Source organism: Sebastes fasciatus, chromosome 9 (genome assembly GCF_043250625.1).
Source record: "Sebastes fasciatus isolate fSebFas1 chromosome 9, fSebFas1.pri, whole genome shotgun sequence".
NCBI lineage: Eukaryota > Metazoa > Chordata > Actinopteri > Perciformes > Sebastidae > Sebastes > Sebastes fasciatus.
In genome coordinates, this window is record NC_133803.1 from 9,388,829 (window position 1) to 9,405,021 (window position 16,193).

Consider the following 16,193-nt stretch of genomic DNA (forward strand, 5'->3'; position numbering starts at 1 on the left):
CATCATATGAAGTTGAATATTTTTGAGTTTTCTACTGTTGGTCAACAAAAACAAGACATATTATGGCGTAACCTTTGGATCATTAATATTAAGATGGCCATTTTTCACTGTTTTGTGATGTTTTTTTTAGAGGAAACAATTAATCAAGAGATTTATCAGCGGAATTATTAAGTAATCGTTAGTTGCAGCCCAAAACAGAACCGCAATGTCATTGCTTCTTTTTTTTTACTTTATACTTCCCCTAATGACGCATTCCCTTCCTCCTCTCTATCACACCTTGTATTTCAGGTTTCTTAATGTCATTCCTGCTTTCACAGACACGATGCTGCACTGCTCTTTCTTGTAGTCAAAGTCAGGAAACCTATCCTGAATTCCTTCCCTGTAGATATTTGTTCTTTGGAAAAGAATTTCTTGAAGTTTAAATATTTGGAGCCCTGGCTGGATGCCTGGACTTTGTGTGTGTGTGTGTTGGGGAGAGAGAGAGAGAGAGAGAGAGTGTGTGAAAGCAAAGTAGAGACATCTTCGGTATTTTCTGTAGAAAATGAAGAGTTTGGGAGGGGGACTTCAGAGATAAAATAGACAAAGTTTGGTTTCCGATGAAAGGCTGGACACATCTGTAAAATGTTACCATTCTGGTTTTGTCCTTCAACTTCTAAAATATGTTGTTAAATAGTTCACAATGACGGGAAATAACAGGAGAGAGACAAGGACGGAGAAGACATGTGACTTCCATGGTACGCACATCGGCCCTTTTGATACTGATTCTAAAAAGTATGCAGTGGTAAAAGTTTCTAGTTTTAAATGAAAACATGTTTCATTACAAAGTAGAATAATGTTTCCTTGAGTGTATCTGTTGTCATTGTTCTATATATCATATATGATGATTTACCATGTTGTCCGTTGTTGAAACATGAGTGGAGAGAGGATGTGCTGGATCTGTGTGTCAGGTGTGGCAGAGATGAGAAGCAAACTTAAATAATTGTTACACAACATCTTAGATCAACAATTCATGTCTGAAGTTCACTGTGTGTGATGAGGAAGACGAAGAAGTGTCGTCGTCTTACAGGAATGTGTGTTGACCAGGTGCGTAGTTTGTTTGAGAATGCTCAAAGGTCGTCTTCACCTTTTTCCCGCTTCTCCTTCGGGGCCTCTGCTCTGCAGAACTGGGAGGAATTATACGGGAAGAGCCAGGGGGAAGTGAGTCATCAAGCCTGGCTTTGCATGGAGAGGAGCTGGGCAGACGGGGTGTGTGTAGCAGAGGCCCCTTCTATAACCAATCACAGGCCTGAACGTAGCCGCTCGCTCACAGACATCGCATCTCTTATAGTCGGGGACATTCCAGTGGGATGTAAATAGAGATGTCATTGATGGTGAATAAACTGTTTAAACCACATGACAGAATAGAAATTATGCTGGCAAAATGAAGCACAGCCCCAAAAACATATGGACACACAGCATCCACAGGCAAACAACGCAAACAAGCTGGAATCAAAGGAGAAAACGGCAGCGAAGATCTGATGAAACCGACAGATCAAAGACAGTGAAAGCACCGGAAACGCAACACATGGCAACATACTGAGCGGCGGCAACGGCTTCAGTTTGTGTGTTACATAAGGCTTTGGCAGCGTATGGTGCGGTGTGGCCACTGGGGCTTTTTTCCTGTCAAGTGGTCTGATGGTTTGGGCAGAGAAGCACGTAAATAGATGATGGAAAAGCACATCACTACCACACAGAGGTCCATGAGAGTGACATGGCTAGGTCAAAAGCTGCCTTCAGGTGGAGGAGAGAAAGAAAGAGGACCAGAAAAGCTGTGAACAGCTAATCCTGCATGCTCCTCTCCAGATGATTCCCGCTGTCAGCAGGGCCTTTTTGCCTTGTTGATGCTGTCCAACTGCATCCAAAGGAAGTCCTGCCAGTATCAAACATTCCTGATATGTGCAACGCACTGATTGCATCCCTCTGGACAATGATATTCCAGCGGTGTGGTGCATGAAATCTGAGTGTCTCCACATTGTTACAGTGAATTGTACGTGTATGTTTTTTATTTTAATGAGATACAGTATGTATCAAATAAGAGCTGCACGGTGGGGCAGTGGTTAGCACTGCCGCCTCACAGCAAGAGGGTCGCAAGTTAAAAAAACCCGGCTTGGGGCCCTTCTGTGTGGAGTTTGCATGTTTCCTCCGTCTTAGCGTGGGTTTGCTCCGGGTTCTCCGGGTTCCACCCACAGTCCAAAGACATGCAGGTTAATTGTTGACTCTAAATTGCCCCTAGGTGTGAATGTGAGCGTGGATGGTTGCCTGTCTCTATGGCCCAATTCCAATCCGGCCCCTACACCCTCCCACTCCGTGGTGGAGTGAACTCCGTTTGTAGTCACACTCACAGCTCAATGAAGCACCTTCTTGAAGGTGGAGGGTAGAAATACAGCAGCCACTTTGGGACGAACTTCCCTCTCTTCAGCAAGGAAATAAATATCAGAATCAGAAATACTTTATTGATCCCCGGGGGGAAATTGAGGTCCGTTTTGCTCCCGTTCTAGAATATAAATATAAATATATAAAAATAGAGAAATATAGATAAAAGAGAAAATATAATAACAAACATGTTTAACAGCAGTGCAAATAATAATGCAGAAAAATAGTATCTGTGCAAATTATATAACTGAACGCATTTATAGAAATTCAAGAATAGTGTAAAATAAGAATATTAGTTTAAATGTACTGTATAAATAAATGCAATGTTAATGCCGGAGTAAACCAGATTATTGCACAGCTGAATGAATGCACGAAATCATTGTACTGTTGAGTCAGTATTGCACAGTTGAAGATATAATAAATTATGGGGTTATAACTCCTGATAGGGTAAAAAATAATAAATATATGTTGTATGTGTATATATTCTAGACTAAACAAGGGTATATTTGATCCTTTGATTATGTTATGTTGTTGACGTCTGTATGACAATAAAGTAGAATAAATGAAATGTCAGTTTGAGCAGTTTACAGTAAATGTTTGTACTGGTAGTCGCACGGAACTGACATCGGAGTGTGTTCCATGACGAACACAAAACAGCGTTTCACGTCGTCAGTAAGGCGGCTGGTTAAGTGGGCATCAATGCAGCTCGCTGTTGGAGGGTTTTATAGCCCACTTCCACTCCCCAGTGATTGGTTTGGAATGGCACTTAATAAGGCGGACCCTCCATGCGAACGCGCAAACGGAGTGGAAGTGGGCAGGGAGAGGGTGTAGGGGGTCGTTTGGAATTGGGCCTATGTGTCAGCCTTGTGATAGTCTGGTGACCTGTCCAGGATGTACCCCGGCCTTCGCCCAATGTCAGCTGGGATCGGCTCCAGCCCCCCAGCGACCCTGAATAGGATAAGCGGTTACATATAATGGATGGATGAATCAAATAGCCAAGTTTCAGATTTTGTTTAGTTTTGCTATTTTTCTTGCTTGCTCTCCTCCATTATGCTCTATCTCTCTTTAGCATTCTTCTTTATCTTTCTGCTTATTTGTATGCAGCATTGTATGGGAATAAATGGGGGAGATCGATACCACTCTCATGTCTGTATGATAAATATGAAGCCACAGCCAGCAACTGGTTAGCTTAGCTTAGCACAAAGACTGGAAACAGTGGGAAACGGCGAGCCTGGCTCTGTCCAAAGGTAACAAAATCTTCTTAGCAGCACATCTACAACTCATTAATTAAAACATTATCTTGTTTGTTTAATCTGTACTTACACCGAAGTGTAAAAACAACCATGAATTTATTATGATTAGCGTATATGATGTGGCTACAGATGAATTATCTTATAGTGGAAGTTTTCTGTCAGAGGAGAAGAGGTGAAAGTAAGAAAAAGTATATACAGAAAAACAAGGAAGCTAGGGTTGCTGGTTTGTGCAATATCTTTGTGAAAAAAAAAAAAGAAAAGCAAACTGATTCTCTGGAATTGGCTAAACCAAAAGCTACAAAACTACTGTGGAAATTCCCTTCTTTGCATATTATAAAGTATTGGAAAAAATTTAGCCCAATGCAATGCCTTCCATTTTAAGTCTTGAAGTAGTCATGGGTAAAAGTTGAAAGCAGGTGCAACATGTGCTTGATGATGGCTCAGGTGATTATTCATGTTTTTAGTTTTTGCCAGGGTCCCCTTTTTGTATGTTGCCAAGCTGAAGGACTGTTTAAAGTGCTTTTGCAATAGGTGGTGATGGTGACACCCTCTGTTACAGATTTGGGCAGGAGTGTTGTAAACGGTTGGAAGTCTAAAGAGTTTCACTTTATGTTATTTCATTTGTTTCAGTTTCCAGAAAGTGAAAGCTGAATCTGACAGAAAGCTGGATGTCAGTTGGGCTTGTTCCCACATCCTCACACCCCTTATCACCCTGTGCACACTTTTAACTTTCTGTAATCATTCAAAATGCAGCACACAGTAAAAGCATTTATTTGAGATGGTTTACTGCAGAGGATCATGTCTGAGAGTGACAGTGAGGGAGAACTGTTCATTGAAATGTGGCACCAATGTTTAGAAAATATGACAGATGTAGGCGCACACACACTCCGGTGACTTTTAGCTGCAAAACATTTCAGCAGAGACAGATGAAGGCAGATGCTCACAGATGTGTGTTTTCTGATGAACACGTGTAGCCATAATGAGAGCTTCCCCCATATGGCTCTGCTGTTTCTTCATTGTTTTTCACTGCTTCTGCTGCCACATTTCAGTCCACCTCACTGCTCTCACCGTCCATCAGTTTTTCCATTGTCCTTAGCTTTATCTCTAACCTGCGTTGTTGTGACAGCACATGTTCCCGGCATACTGTATAATGTGTGAAAACGTACATTACAGTGAGTAGAACAGCAAAGATTTACTTAACGGATCATTAAGCCATCAGGTAATGACTGCAATTAGTTATAGAATCTAGGACACCAGGCGGCACACACGCAGCGCAGACCACTGTGGAGTGTATATGGATTATTTTCATTACTGATTAATCTGCCGGTCTGTGAAATATATCAAAAAATGGTGAAAAATGCCCATCACAGTTTCCTAAAGCCCAAAGTGACATTTTCAGATTGCTCGTTATATCCGAACATCCTTCCAAAACCCAAAGATATTTAGTTTCTGATCATATCAGACAAAGACAAGCAGCAAATCCTCACAATTGAGAAGCTGGAACTAGGTAAAGTTCTGCACTAAAAACAAGAAGGTGCCGGGAGAACAAAGCATATGGTTGTTGTTTGTGCGTATGTGTGTGTGTGTGTGTGTTTTTCCATTACTGAGAATAGTGAGTAACAGATTGGCAGTACTACAACACTCAGACTCCCACAGTTACAATAGATGCAGGGGTGATGCAGTAAAAGAAATACGATTTTGTAACAGCCACTTTACTATGGAATTTACTAGACTAAAGTGGAATTCCCACTGTGAGTAACACACTGCTTTCTGAACAAAAACATGTGGAAAAATGTCTGTGATTTACGTCCCATCTTCACTTCCAGCTCTGTAGGTGTCACAGGCACATCTAGGAAAAGACTTTGCTCGCTTTTTCACAATGAATTGTCAGGAAATCTTACTGTGTCACATCAAGAATTAGCCTATTGCACAAGAATGTTCAGTATGTACCAGCCGGGTCAATGGACAAATGGCTTAAAAGCCAAAACTACGTAACTTGTAGGCTATTGCTCTAATGATCCCTAAGAGTTACGTGGAGCAGAGGAACATTGTTATTCCAAACACAAGGCTTTAACCACTCAGCATCAGTCAAGAAAAGCAAATCTTTGTCTTCTATCAAATTAGTCTGGCCCTTGAAGATGTATTTCTAGCTCTGGTTAATGCTCCATTGAATCTCTGATCTGATCTGATCAGTACATCTGAGCTGTGTGTGTGTGGATCCTGCAGTGGGAGCTGTAGTCACATGCTCCTGAGCAGCTCTTTTGTGTATTGTTTCCTATCGTTCTTGTGACCAGCAGGGATACGGAGGCGTTCTCTGGTGTTGCTTGCTGCTATTGATTACTTCATATTACCATAACATCTCGTTTTCACTTGTTCTTCTTTGGCTCCTTACTAAAAGAAGTCTTAACCCCTTACCTTTCCGCTCTCTTTTTTTTTAGAGGGGTAGAGTTGGGGGACAGGGGACGTTCAGGGGTAGATAAAAAGTCAACAGTAGATGTCACATAGAACTGGTGTACATCATCTGAAAGCTGGGAACCTGAAGATTCATGTGAGATGCAGCTCAGCACTGTGTGTCAAGTTGTTCTAGTCAATAATAATAATAATAATAATAATAAAAAAATACTAATAAAGGAATCAATTAATTAAAATAAATTGTGAAAGTGTATAAGGGTTTAGAACATTATGATAAGTCTGTGATTTCCATTCCCATGCTCTTTTATGTCTCATAAGTTATTGCAGTAATTTTTGTGTTGATACCATTTGTTACACTGATTTGGTGCTAAATAAAAAAAAAAATTACCACTTGAGAATTGATAAAAATGATCAATAATCCATCCAAAACACCACATTAAGACACCAAGACCTCGAGGAGCACCATAGAAAAAGTCATGCTGAGATTTGGTTTCAAAAACTTTTGACATTTCGGCGATTGCATGGTGAGCACTGATGTTCTGGAAACTGCTCAGAAACCTCCTTATTGTCAATCTAATTAGTCCATCCTCTGAATGCTCTAGGTCTCTAGTTTGATCCATCCATCCTCTGAATGCTCTAGGTCTCTAGTTAGTGGTTGTAAAGTCTCATGAGGCTGTGATTATCCTAGAGGTCACCACAGGTCATTTTATACAGTGAGGTCAAGTTTAAAGAAATGGTCTCACTACAATGAAATGGCTACTATGGGGACTCACATCATCACACATGAACACAATTGGTGCTCATTGGATCCACAAGAGTCATCTTTACAGTGATACTCAATTTATGTAATTCCAAGACTGTTTAGGGACCCCAGTATGCAGAAATATTCAAATACACCATTTTATAATAGGCGAAAATAACACATTTGTACCGCATGAAAAAAAACCAACTGCATGATTTTTGCCCCAAACTGCATGTGATTATCATAAAGTGGGCATGTCTGAAAAGGGGAGACTCGTGGGTACCCATAGAACCCATTTTCATTCACATATCTTGAGGTCAGAGGTCAAGAGACCCCTTTGAAAATGACCATGACAGTTTTTCCTCGTCCAGATGTAGTGCAAGTTTGGAACATAATTTAACTTCCTTCTCGATAAGCTAGTATGACATTTAGTTGGTACCAATGGATTCTTTAGGTTTTTATAGTTTCATATAATACCAGTATCTTCTTGCTTGAAAACGGAGCCTGCTACAACCGCTGAAAGACAGAATAGTGTTAAGGGTTAAGTGGCTTCAAAAAAAGCATTACACAACAATGAATAATTAGACAACAGCTTGATGCTGAAGCTGTCTGCTGTTGCCCCTCTCTGATTGTTCCCACGTGGTGTTTTCTTTTTCATTAATGTCAGCTGCTAAACTGCAGATTTTGTGTATTATCTTTTTAATGTAACCCCTGTCTCTCCTCCTCCCTCTCCTTTCTTTATATGACAGGTGGATAATGCCAAAGTTCTCCACTATGTCGGAGCAGGCATCGCCTTCCCCACCAGTATGCTGTTTGTGTGCCTGCAGTCAGCACTGACATACCGACTGGCCAAGACCCAGGGGGAGTACAACGTGGCCCACCTCCGGCTCTGCATGACCCTGCTGGCCTTCGCAGCCTTGGTGCTCAGTATCCTCCCCAGCCGCTAACAGATGGCAGCCTTCGAGGCTGTCAAGTGCTTCAGAATAGAGCGTAGTGCTGCCAGCCCGATTAAGGACAGAGACATCCCCTCCACATTATATCACAACAACAGTTTCCCTCCAGTATTCAATCCTGTCTTTCATATTATAGGCCTTATTTTACAGCTATACATGAGAGTAGATTCAAAGATTTATAATGGACATGGTAGAGGACATGTCAAACAGATCTGTTACAGTCAATGCCGTGAAAACATTTTGAGAATTAGGCTTATTTGCTTTCTTTCTGATAGAAGAGTAGATTGATACCACCGGCAGAGACAGTTCAGAAAGCAGACGGTGCACTAGGAGTCAGTTTTCCTGTATCTGTGTCACGGTGGTTTTGACACTGCCCCGCCCCCTTTAGGGGACTAGTGGCATGTCCTGAGTTTATTAACTCCAATGGGAGAAGTGAACATGAATACACAAAGAGAGTTTGTACTGAGGTGAATCGTATCAATGTTAGGCCTTCTCACTGCTTTGCTGTTGTTGTCCTTGACCGTGTTTTCAGGCGGTGTGTTTTTCTGTCAGGAGAGCTTCGTCCTTCAACACGCATCAGCCATCTTCGAATGGGTGTTCTGCATCATCATCATGCTGTTTTACGGGACATTTGCCTTCGAGTTTGCCGGCATGTCATCAGATACCATGGTGGTGCTGGCTAGAGGGACCCTGGGACCTGCTGGGAGAGAACACAAGGTGGACGCGCTGGGATCACTGGGAGGGCCCATTCTACACTCACAGCCACATCCACACCAACCTGAACACATGTCCATACTGTAGCCTGCCGGCACATCCCGATGCCACACAGTTGGCTTGTTTATTCTATTCAAACTCTGGCTGTCGAATGAGTTTAATTATTAATTTCCAGCCACGTTCGTCTGAAGCTTTGAAATGAACCAGGCCAGTGCAGTCGCCGCTCACAGCAGAGTGGATTCTACTATTTCAACCCCGGGGGTGTGGACCTGCTGCCACAGTGGAGAGCTTAGCTTGTATTGATCACATCAGAGCTCGGTGTCTCTAAAGAACTTTTTGTATTTTGCACATCGCACAAGTGTGAAACCAAAATTTCTCCCAACTTGGCAGAGGAGTACTTTGTCAATCAGATCAAGAAAATGTACTGTTCCCCCCTGAGATCCTGTAACCTGCCTCAATAAGTGGCCTTGGACCATTTCCCCTTCAGATGACTGCCGTGATGCTTTCATTGTACGTAGAAGAGTGAAGGCTGCTGGACGGCCGAGCTGCCAGTATTACAGTAGTGAGACAAAGAAAAGCAGAGAGAGAGAGAGAGAGAGAATATGGTTTGTGAGTGTTACAGTGGGAGCAAGGTCATGCCCGCTTTCCCACGAAAGAATAGATGAATGCAATACATTCAAAAGAAACGGTGTCAAATGTAGAGTATATAAATGTTTTAGTCAATCCTGGAGATAAAACAGGGCAGCGGTCTGCATTTTGCAATCATTCAAACCTGCATTAAGCGATATTTTTGATATAAACAAATCTCAAGACTCCTTCATAGTACTGAACCCCTGATAATTAACACCTTACTCTACATACTGTAGATTGTAGCTGCTTTTAGCTGACTGTTTTGGTTATTGCTAGGGCTGTCAATCGATTAAAATATTTAATCGCAATTAATCACATTAATCGAAAAAAAATTATATCTGTTCAAAAGATACCTTAAAGGGAGATTTCTCAAGTATTTATTATTCTTATCATCATGGGAGTGGGCAAATATGCTGCTTTATGCAAATGTATGTATATATTTATTATTGGAAATCAATTAACGACACAAAACAATGACAATACAACCCATTTTCATTCACATATCTGGAGCTCAGAGGTCAAGGGACCCCTTTGGAAAAAAAGGAGTGTTTTTCCCTCGCTAAAATGTAGTGCAAGTTTGGAGCGTTATTTAACCTCCTTCACAACGAGCTAGTATGACCTGATTGGTACCAATGGATTCCTTCTAGTTTCATATGATACCAGTATCATCACTCTACCTTTAAAACTGAGCCCACTACAACCTCCAGAAGATTGATTGCGTTAAAGAAATTAGTGACGTTAAAATGTGTTATTGTGGCGTTAACTTTGACAGCCCTAGTTTTTATATAGACCCAGGTACTTTTCTCAGGAGTCGGTTAGCAAAGGCCAAAAGGAAAGTGAATATTGAACTCATATTTTTCAGGTGGCCATCAGGATGATAATGTTGCTCTGTGTCTGCTGGATGTGCAGGTAGTAGGCTCAGCCATAACAACTTATCTCTGTTTGGTTTGTGGTCAAAAATCGCTTAATGCAGCTTTAAAATACGCAAAATCAGCAACTTAAGGTTTGATCAGCAACTCAACAAATGCAAGCCTAACACTATTTTTGAAAGTATCCATGAGACCTACGCCCAGCGCACATTGTCTTATTGTGTCCGGAGGCTTAGGGTGATTATCTGAACTGCATACAGAACAAACAGTAGACCTGGTGCCTCATTAAGACAAACCTTTATGCCTGACTCTGAAAAAAACGCGTTGTCTTTTCCTCTTACTGTTAGGATAAATACACCATATCGACCTTAAACCTCAAATTGATTCAACTTCCTCTCTGTAGAGTTCTACCAAAGAATATGAAAGGGAGATGATACAGTGTCCAGAGGCCAAATGCGTACCAGCTAATTCAAGCCAGAGCCCTGGGTTTATTGAGTTTAGTGAGGAGGCATCACGCGTGTTTTCAGGTCCTTTGGACGCAGGTCTGCATCTCATTACTCCCCAGCAAAGAGAACATGCTGTCATTGCTTTACTCTTTCTTTGAACTCTCCTTAGTTTGGAGTTTTTTCAGCATGTCTAGCTGTTGTAGCAGGACAAAAGGGAAAAACGAGGGATTTGTAATGTAAGACATAAATGAGATGCACTGTCCTGCCTCCGTGTTACTGTACAGCAGAATACGCCAAATATCAGTTTGCCTGTGGCATCGGTGCTAAAACACACAAGGCCTTATCTTGTCATTTCCCCCATAGTTTAGCTGGGATTATGATGAACGTCTGATGAATGGAAGCAATAAGATGGAGCCGTAGGGTCAATCTCAGAATCATTGATTTCTAGTAGTGGAGGAGCAGGGACAGAAGGTTGCATGCACGCGTGCGAGTGCCAGGAATACCAAAGCGGATATTTGTCATTACCAATTCATTTACATTGAAAAATGCTCCCTGTGAGCTTCACTGACTTGACATTTTGATATATGTCAGTGTAGTTTTTATTCTATTTTAGCCTCATGGTCTTTTTTCTTTCAGCTGTCCCTCCGTGCAGATGTTCAAATGTCGATTTGTATTCATTAACTTTCTCTGACACTCTGTGCTGTGTTGTGTAGTACAGAGTTGTGCCAAGATTCCTGTTTATATTTGTAGGAAATTTTCAACATCTCAGTGTAATATTAACACACACAGAGCAAGCAGAGGGGTTTACAACAGCAATGGTCTTGTTAGTAGGCTTTCACACAGTGAAAATATCACTCCCTCATACCACAGCCGGCCACATGTTGGGCAGAGGTTTTGTTCGTGCCAGTATTTTTGGGTGCAAGTGGTTTAGCTGCTCAGAAGCCCATTCTTCAAACACAGTTTTACAATCTGTTACAGAAGGACTGAAATGTAGCAATTCACTACCTGACTGAATGTATGAATACTATCAACAAGACTGAAGTGGAAAAGCTTGTGCACGCTGCTCTGTGGAATGAGCTGGACGGTGGAAACGACACCAGACACACCTCTGATCACTTGCTTCTCCCTGCTGGTCAAACTGCGTATTGCATTTGGAATCGGAGCTGTAATAGTTGTAGCTCAACTCTTGTTTTCTACTTGAAATTTTTTTTTATATGCAGTGGAAAATAGTCAGTCACCGCCGGGTTTTAGGCCAAATCTGCTTTTGTTTTAAATATACTAAGAAGGTGGAGCGAAGTCATGAAGCGCACTTCTCCTGCCTGTGCATCTGGCGTTAGTTCAGCAGTGATCTTCAGAGTTTTCTACCTGGCATCACTTTTGAAGTGAAACATGGCCTTGTGACCATACATTACTTTTACAATATGCATTCTTCTAACAAATCACAGTAAAGATTTGATGCATTTAATTGTTAAGCCAAATGATGGTGCTGCTCTAGAGAGAAACATTTACTAAAAGTTTGTAATTTTACTGAATGGTTTATGCATGTTGGGAAGCTATGCATAACAATGTCCCTGTTTTCGAGTTGAACACTACAAAATTTCATTTTCTGTCAGTCAGATTCACATTTTCCATTGCCCATTCGGCGTCCTTCTCTTCATTTCATATCAACCTCTCTACGTTTTGTCCCTTTTTTCCTCATTTACTGATCTGTCTAAACTTTGCACTCAGGAAAATGTTACGACACCAGCTGCATTGTCTGATTCAAAGCGGAATGAACTCTGCTTGCTTCTGCCTTCTGTTGTCCTCGTTTTAATGGCATTCGTTTTGTTTATAAAGATTGGTCATGTTTATATGTTTTTGTGTAATATAGGTGGTTAGCCATGGTATAATAGATTATTTTTGTTAATCAAGACTCTGTAAAGCTTACAAATAAACATTCCTGTATAGTTGGCTTGTGAGAATGCGTATGCTGCTCACGCCAACATGGTTAAATATCTGCAAGTAAAACTAGGTCACTCATGCAATCAGTAGATCATTGGTGAGAGCATTCTGACAAACTAGCATCTGTAAACCTCACAGAAATCTGTTACTCTGTTACTTCTCTGTTGAAATGCAAAATGCTCCCTATGTGCCTTATATATTATTTTGATAATGAAAACCAAAGAGGTTTAGGTTGTAAATTCTATTTTGATGAAAAGTCATATGATTGTGTATATATATATATATATACGTATATATATGCCTTAATGTTGAACAAATAAAAACGTATAAAATAAGATTTTTCTTTGTGTAATGCAATTTTATTTTCCCCACATAACTCTAATCTAGCATTTTGTGGACGGGGCCGGACAACAGTTTATGTCTTTAATTTTCTTTATTGTTTAATTATTTACATTGTCCAGTTTCTTTGCCAACAGAGTTGACAGAAGATGACACATATCAACACATTAAAAAGAGGATAACCAATCTTATAAAACAATGTTAGCTGTTACATCACCACCAAATCCCGGACCTCTACAGATGTGAAGTTTTAAGGTGAGTACTGTTCACACTTCCTCAGTACCATCAAAATTAAATAATTAGATTAAATACTTTGTGATTGTGATCCAGGGGGAAGGATCTCAGTCTGCAATACAGTGCTGCAGAGCACTTAGCACTTCATATTGAGTAAGAAATTTGTTAAATATCCCAAAGATATAGAATGAGAGATGCATTTACACCAAGATATTGACTTGGGTCAGCATAGGTCATAACAAATGCATCAATTTTAAGACATCAGTGGTGCACTAAATGCTTTAGTCTCAACGGTGTGCAGCTGGGTAATCCACTGCAGAGAGCAAAGAGAGAAGAGACTTCAAGTTATTTGCTAAAATGAGTCACATCTACAGACGCAGTCACAGTCAAACAAACAAAGGGCTGAAAGGATGACAGAAAAGAAGAGCAGTATGGAAACTAAGACTGCATGGCTATTTTACATTTGATTTATTGTAACAAATGCTTCAGAGATAAGAGCTCTCTCCATGTTTTAATGACCCGTCTTGTCGTACTACGGTGATTGTAACAGTGCAAACAGCTTTCTGTAGCACACATTACAAAATAAGACTTAGAAAAGGAATTTTACAGCCATGACAAAAAATTAATTTTTCTTCTAAAGCTGAGCCTTTGGTTGAGCAACAATTACACTTATTTCATTATGATAGTCACTGATGAGATACTTGACATAGAATGGCATTAAAAATGTCACGAAATGGAGCCCTGTCATGACCATACTAATACAGTGATCGGTGATCTGAATAGTTTTATATATCCTTGATCATGCTTGTATCTCTGTCTTCCTGACCCATGTCATCTCTCTAAGCACATACACACACCCTTCCACACACTTCCCCTCCCTGACCTCCGACCCTTCACCATATTTATATTTATTTATTTTTATTTAAATGTATTTATTTTACTTTATTTTAATTATTGGATTGTTTAAGTATGTGGCCCCCCTTTTTCTCTGAATTCAATTGAAATGACAGTTTAAGATGAAGTCTTGTTTTGTTTTTGTTTCCTCTCTCCCCCCCTTGTTTTAAGTTGTGAAATTTTGTGTTAAAACAAAGACAGCTGTGAAATGAAAATAGAGTAGGAAAGAATGTGATGATGATTGTATAAATTGCTGAAACTGCAATAAAAATGAAGTTTAAAAAAAAAAAAATTCACCAAAAAAGTCATACTATAATATGTCATAAAAAAATGTCATGAACCAATAGTCACTGTAGGCTAAAGTGTAGGAGCCTGTTTTGTATGTTTTGTTAAAGAACAACAAGGCTTCGCAGTTTGAGTTTTAATGACGCAATCACTGCGCGTCCATCATCTAGAAACAGACGCAGGTGTGTGTCCAGGTGTGTGTGAGTGACATGAGGACGCTGAGAAGATCATTATTTTCAACCGGTTGCAATCGCAAGCAAGTTCTATGCACAGGAGATTGATTTTGTCTACGTTTTTGAATACTTTGATGCATTGAACTATAGTTTCTTTATTTTGTTACAAGCTTAACGCACATTGCATTTGCATGCACGCCACTCATTCATTCATTAATTCATTCATTTAGGTATTCATCTGCCTGCTGCCTGCAACCGAAACCAGAACTACCTAGAGACCTTCAATCAACCCAACTCAGCAAGTAAGTGATGCATAATAATATCAGCTACTGTGGATATTATTGAGGCGTCCATTGAGCCTAACTAGTCTACATGTCTGAAAGCCTTTATAAAACAGTATTTCATACAAAAAAAAACCAATCATAAAAAGTCATAGTAGAGTAGCTTTTGTCATAGAAAATGTCATTAAAAAGTCATAGTATGTCATAGTATAGTTTTAAAATATAATATAATATGTCATAAAAAAGTAATTAAAAAAAACTTCTCTACCTCAGTTCTTATCCTGCATTATATTTAATATTTGACATTTCTTAATATCTATATCTCCTATATTTTATTATCCAGCACTATATCACTTTCTGTGCTATATTCACATTTTTAATAGTCCTGCATCTCAGTTGTTACTCTGCACTATATTCATGTTTAAAAGTTTCTTCTGCACTATATTCACATTTGTATTAGTCCCGTATCTCAGTTGTTACCCTGCACTATATTCATTTTTAACAGTTTCTTCATATCCTGTTATTTTTATATCTGGTATATTTTTTTTATACTCTGTATTACTTACTTGTGTCTTTTTACTAACATGTTTTGCACTATGGAACTGTGATGCTGGAAACTTGAATTTCCCTCAGGATCAATAAAGTTACTATCTATCCACCTATCCACCTATCCATCTAAAAAGTCTTGGCATAGTATGTCATGAAACAAGTCATAGTATAGTATTTTATAAGAAATGTCATGAAACAAGTCACTGTAGGCTAAAGGGTAGGAGCCATTTTTGTTTGTTTTGTTAAAGAACCACAAGACGTCGCAGTTTGAAATTTAATGTCACAAGCACAGCGCGTCATCATTTAGAAACAGACACAGGTGTGAGTGACATGAGGACGCTGAGAAGATCATTTTCAACCAGTTGCAATCGCAAGCGTGTGAGCGAGATTTGAGTTTATTTTTATTGTATAGTATGTCGAAAAAATAAAAGTGTAGTTTGTTGAAAAAATAAAAAAGCCGTAGCATAGTATGTTAAAAAAGTCATAGTAAAGTATGTAGAAAAAATAAAAAAAGTCAAAGTATAGTATGTCGAAAAAATAAGAAAGTAATTGTATAGTATGTCAAAAAAATAAAAAAGTAATTGTATAGTATGTCGAAAAAATTATAAAACGTCATAGTATAGTAGGCTATGTCGAAAAAATGGAAAAAGTCATAGTATTTTGAATTTCTTTTTTGAAAAGTCATAGTATAGTATGTCGAAAATAATTCATAGTATAGTATGTTGAAAAAATTATAAAACGTCATAATATAGTATTTCGATTCTCATTTTTAAAAGTCATAGTATAGTATGTCAAATAAAGTCATAGTATAGTATGTCGAAAAAATAAGTCATAGTATGTTGAAAAGAGAAAAATTCAAAGTATAGTATGTCGAAAATGAATAAAATCATAGTATAGTATGTGGAAAAAAGTCAGTTAAGTATATATGTGTGTACATATACATGTATGTATATGTGTATACATATATATACAATAAATAAGTGTTAGAATAATAATTTGCTTTTTTTATTTTTATCTTCACATCATAACTCTAATCTAGCGTGTTGTGGAAGGGACCAGACAACAG

The 16,193-nt window shown here is 39.3% G+C and overlaps 1 protein-coding gene across 1 annotated transcript in view; it reads left to right on the plus strand.

The window, feature by feature from the left end:
- Positions 1-12,709, plus strand: part of LOC141773812 (transmembrane protein 150A) — a 29,402-nt gene extending 16,693 nt beyond the window's left edge. Inside the window, exons 7-8 of the mRNA XM_074645881.1 lie at positions 7,569-7,746; positions 8,305-12,709. Coding sequence (XP_074501982.1) covers positions 7,569-7,746; positions 8,305-8,573 — 447 coding nt within the window. The 3' untranslated portion in view covers positions 8,574-12,709. The remainder of the gene's footprint in view (positions 1-7,568; positions 7,747-8,304) is intronic.
- Positions 12,710-16,193: the final 3,484 nt, after the last annotated feature.